The sequence below is a fragment of the Palaemon carinicauda genome, chromosome 9 (assembly GCF_036898095.1).
Source record: "Palaemon carinicauda isolate YSFRI2023 chromosome 9, ASM3689809v2, whole genome shotgun sequence".
Taxonomy (NCBI): domain Eukaryota; kingdom Metazoa; phylum Arthropoda; class Malacostraca; order Decapoda; family Palaemonidae; genus Palaemon; species Palaemon carinicauda.
Genome location: NC_090733.1, coordinates 101,687,642 through 101,692,641, shown reverse-complemented (window position 1 = coordinate 101,692,641; position 5,000 = coordinate 101,687,642). Strand labels below are relative to the sequence as shown.

At 31.3% G+C, this 5,000-nt stretch overlaps 1 protein-coding gene across 1 annotated transcript; it reads right to left on the bottom strand.

Moving 5' to 3' along the window:
• Positions 1 to 1,250: 1,250 nt before the first annotated feature.
• LOC137646814 (uncharacterized) lies at positions 1,251 to 4,879 on the bottom strand. The gene is made up of 2 exons (XM_068379898.1): positions 4,047 to 4,879; positions 1,251 to 1,860 (listed from the first exon to the last, which is right to left on the bottom strand). The coding sequence occupies exon 1, from the start codon at positions 4,739 to 4,741 to the stop codon at positions 4,076 to 4,078; it is 666 nt and encodes a 221-aa protein (XP_068235999.1). The 5' UTR covers positions 4,742 to 4,879; the 3' UTR covers positions 1,251 to 1,860; positions 4,047 to 4,075.
• Positions 4,880 to 5,000: the final 121 nt, after the last annotated feature.

Below are 5,000 nucleotides of genomic sequence, written 5' to 3'. Positions count from 1 at the left end.
ATCCTCCATTGGCAAGTTTGGACACTTAAGATAAACAAGAGTTGTATAAATTCTGACATCTCTATATAATAAAGAGCAGGTGTCTAGCCATATTTTCACACACACACACACACACACACACACACACACATATATATATATATATATGTGTGTGTATATTTATATATATGTGTGTGTGTGTGTATATATATATATATGTACATGTATGATATATATATATATATATATATATATATATATATATATATATATATATATATATATTTCCTGTCACGATAAGCGGCATTGCCAAACGTATGTATACTTGATCTCTCTCTCCGTCCCTCTGGTAGCGGGAGAGGTACTACCCCCGAGAGATAGTTAGGAAAAGTGTAGGGGTGGTAAGTGTTGAATCTGTGTGTGCTTGTATATCTAAATATTTAGTCGTCATTTTTGACGTGTCGTATAAAGTAGTATTTACTTAATACATTAAACTGAATCATGAAAAGTAGTGCAACTGTATATGTGCGATGAGTGCTGTGCCCTCCCCTAATCATGTTGATTAATTATGAGAAGTTAATTTTCTAGCTTTTGTTATTTTAAAGGTAGACCATCTTCGAAATTCTTGAATAATTTCTGGACCTATTTTCATTTACTTGTATACCAGGATTACTGTGCCAATCAATTAAAATTCTGATGATATGTACTGTAAATTGTAGCAGAACACACCATTTTAAAAACAAGTTATTTTTTAAACTATCCTTATTTGGATATATATACCAGGTTTCCTTCGTAAATAAATTAAGACTTGAATTATATGTGGCATGAATGATTCGCATATATTAAGTCCTTGATATTTTTGTGTGTGTGGAATATTAAAAAACTAAAAGCTATTCTCAGATACTAAATATCAAGTCTACCTTTATAATGTGTTGGCTACTTAAAGAACGGGAAGCTTTTCAATGAACTGCATCCAGGAGGACATGATATTTCAAGAAAGTAAATAAGATATTCCAAATCATTAACCGTATCCTAATGTGTGTCACTCGTAATGGTGAAGAGCACAAAACAAGTAGGATTAAATAAAAGGAAAACTTCTGGGAAACTTGAAACAGGCAGACAGACTAAAAGTAATCAGTCGACATTAATACCATAGAATAGAACTAATAAGAAATATTGGAAATTGGAAATTGGAAACTACGGTACTGCAATATAATATTTATATATAAAAAAAAAGACATCACAAATCATAAATAAACAAAGAACTATATCATTTCAGTTATATGGTTTTGTAACTCAAAACATCTTTCTGTTGGTGCATCCTGGAAATCACATTACATATAACCATTGAATTACTTACATAGATTTAGCATTGATTTCTATGTTACTTCACAGCTGAAATTAGTTTACAACAAATGCTATTATATTATGTCAGGAGTATTGATATCATGAAATTTCAAAGTTTCAAAGCTATATAGTTTCAAAGCTATATAATTAACTGATAGCAAAATTATTACATAAAATAAAAATACTTTATATTTGATGCAAAAACATCTAGCAAATATCCGTCACAGTTACTCATTTCATCAAGGACAAATTCAAAAATAACGTTCTCACCTTCAAATTTGATTGCCTAAGAATATGTAAGGAAGCTTTCTAAAAATAAGAAATTGATATAGAAACTAATCTAGCATTATGTTGACTCTTGAAACTAAAAATGAATATATTGTGATTAAACAAGAGAACCATTATACATGAAAATCTTTCTCGCTGCTACTGTTGCTCATATTCCTTTGCGCAGGTTTTTCTCTTAATCGACGCCGTGGATTCTTCTGGTGAAATACCATTTCAAAACATTCTTTGATCCAACAGCAGCAACAACTGTAAATAGAATAAGAGAAGCGTTAGATGTTTGCTTAAAATTATTATATAAAAAATAAAGAATCTATAAACTCTTTTGACTGCAAAAGTCCAGAGATTGACACAAGGGCTCTCAGTTCCTTTCTATACCATACAACTTAAGAAAACTGCTGACTATGAAAACATGGGATGCCAACGTTCGTTGAATTTCTATTATACTCACTTCAGGACTCTTTAGCTCTTTACACAAGTTCTTAGGATCCGAGAGGCACTGCTGTCTTCTTTGTTTTTCATTTTCTTATTTCACATTTTTCCAACTCGGCTGTCCCGCTTCTTCAACTTTACTTTGTTTCAATTCTACATTTCCTTTATATAAAGATTTTTCCTATGAACCACGACAGATTTCATATAATTATTAGAACACCGAAACGATAATATATGAAAACAGGACTTATTTTTAAGGAATAGCCTACTTTCATAACATGCGTGATATTACAGTCTTACATAAGAAAACAGGCAGCTAAAGATTTTGTGTTGAAAAGATTGACAAAAGTCTCTCTTTATAGTTTATATATGAAAGATTTGTTTTAATGTTGTTACCGTTCTTAGAATATTCTATTTTATTTGTTTACTTCTTTTCATACAGTTTATTTCTATTTATTTTTTTATTTCCTTTCCTCACATGGCTATTTTCCCAGTTAAAGCCCTTGGGCATAAGCATCCTGCTTTTCCAACTAAGGTTGTAGCTTGGCTAGTAATAATAACAATAATATGAAAATAGAAAAAAAAAACTAATGCTTTAAATGAGAGTTCAGAGGAAGTCAACTGATTTGAGTGGATGGTATCTGGGGATACTAAATGTCATGGCGATTTTCTGACAGCAGTCCAAATCGATAAATCAATACATCTAATAGAATTTCTGAGACACACGGGTGAATTAGTTGAGCATTCATTTTGCAGGTGAAAAGGTGATTTACAAAGCGTAAAACTTTCAAGTAGTATATAGCTTTTATTGTATGCGAAAATCTCTAAAATACATTGAAGAGAAAAAGACTATATTTCAAAACATTTGTGGTTACTTACAATAGATTTCTAAATCAGGCTTACCTAGTGCAGCGTGCACATAATGTGAACATAATCAACTGAGGTCATTTGCATTTGCAAGTCACTATAAACTTACTGATAATGGAATAATGGTTTGAAAATGTTATTCATAACCATAATTTATAAAGTAGTACCATATATGTGTGTGTATATATACACACACACACATATATATACATATATATATATATATATATATATATATATATATATATATATATATATATGTGTGTGTGTGTATGTTTATATATATATATATATATATATATATATGTATATATGTATATATATACATATATATATATATATATATATATATATATATATATATATATATATATATATATATATATATATATATATATATATATATATATATTCTAATGTGACAAAAACATGCGAGAAAGTTTCACTATCCTTTCAAGAAATATATAACAGCCACAATCTTAAAATTGACCAGACTCAGTTTTACGATTTAGTGCAACACATGCAGAATAAATCAAGTACCATAAAAAAGAATAGATGTTAAATAGGAAACAAATGTAATTAAATTGGGTGAATCATAGAACATCTATTTTCCTCCATCACTTCAGGGTCTTCCTTCAGAGAGATATAGCGAGATAACAAACAATCAAACTTATGACTTTCATAATTAGAGTTTGACTTAGGTATCAAATTTATTGAAACGCCTTACTATAGTTTCCATTTTTTTAAAGCATTGATGTTGAATACTATCAGTATCGCATATTCTTATCACACAATTATTAATTGATGTTGATTTGACCCATGTTTGCATTTCAAAATAGTGCAATCTATTATTATCGTCATCATTAAATATGCATAGAATTTTACTAATACCTACAGCAGTAAAAGTGTAATTTAGATAGTTATAGATTCAATCTGCAAGCAAATGTAAATTATATACGAAGCACTAAACAAAAAAATGTGAAAGCAAACTCCAATATTCACCCTAGACTTTTAACAGCCACTTTAATTAACCCCACCCACTCTCTTACATCATACATTAATAACGTGAAACTAAATAAGATTAATAACGAGACACCTCGCACTCAAGTATAAGAATAAGGCTTAGTATTGCTTACCCTGTAAATGATCTGATGAGTCGAACCTTTCATCGCTTACTTCCGGTTGATGACTGTTGTTTTGGAGCAGGTGTTCGGGTTTTCTTCTTTTTATTCTTTCCTCTCTTTCTTCTCTGTCGGTTCTTACGGTATTGGGTTTGGTTTTTAGAAGCAATGGTTTTAATCTCACTAATGGATGGAGTTTGTCTTTCTTCTTTGGGATGAAATGTGTTCAAGTGTTTGCGATGATCAGTGGGATGAGATTTGCTATGTTCGGACGGATGACTTTTCTCTGGTTCTGTGGAAATGATTTCATCAGGAACTGTCTTAAAGTCCGGGATTTGATGTTCCTCCACATCTGCATTCGTTTCACTTTTATTTAGATCATTATTTAAGTTTTTATCACTATCATCATCTACGTATAAGAGCGTGCACATGGAGGACGCCGCGCTAACCGTTGGCGCACATTCCCCGTTTGAGGAATCCTCTGAAATAAGCATCTTGTGTAGGGTGTTCCTGGTAGCGCTTAGATCTGGCTGTGTAGACTTCAGATGCGAAAGCTTTTCCTCTATTAAAAGGACTTTCTTCGTCAGTTTCCAAACGATAAAAGCTAGCTCACTTTTCTCTAACTTCAGTAGCTCTAAGAATTTTTCATCAAAAGACCCATCTATATTCAGTGGCCAAATGATGCCATCCTCTATTTCTCTTATTTCCATAATGATGTTTTTCAATTTAACGTCTTCAAAATTCACATTGAATTAACGTCAATCACCTCCTGAGAACTACCCTGATAACGACGCTTAGACTGTTCATTTCACTCTCTGTCTCCTCTGCAGTATAGCCTATCTTGGTTGCCTCTGACATACTGTACTGAAGTTATCGTACGATGTGCATCGTTTGAAACGCCTATTATAATCATATGACTCAAGATCAGTGTCGTACTTTAACGATTGTTTTGTTATGTCTGTATGCAAT

Excerpts from the sequence above, each read along its gene's own strand:
- LOC137646814 (XM_068379898.1), bottom strand. The coding sequence starts at position 4,741 with ATGGAAATAAGAGAAATAGAGGATGGCATCATTTGGCCACTGAATATA.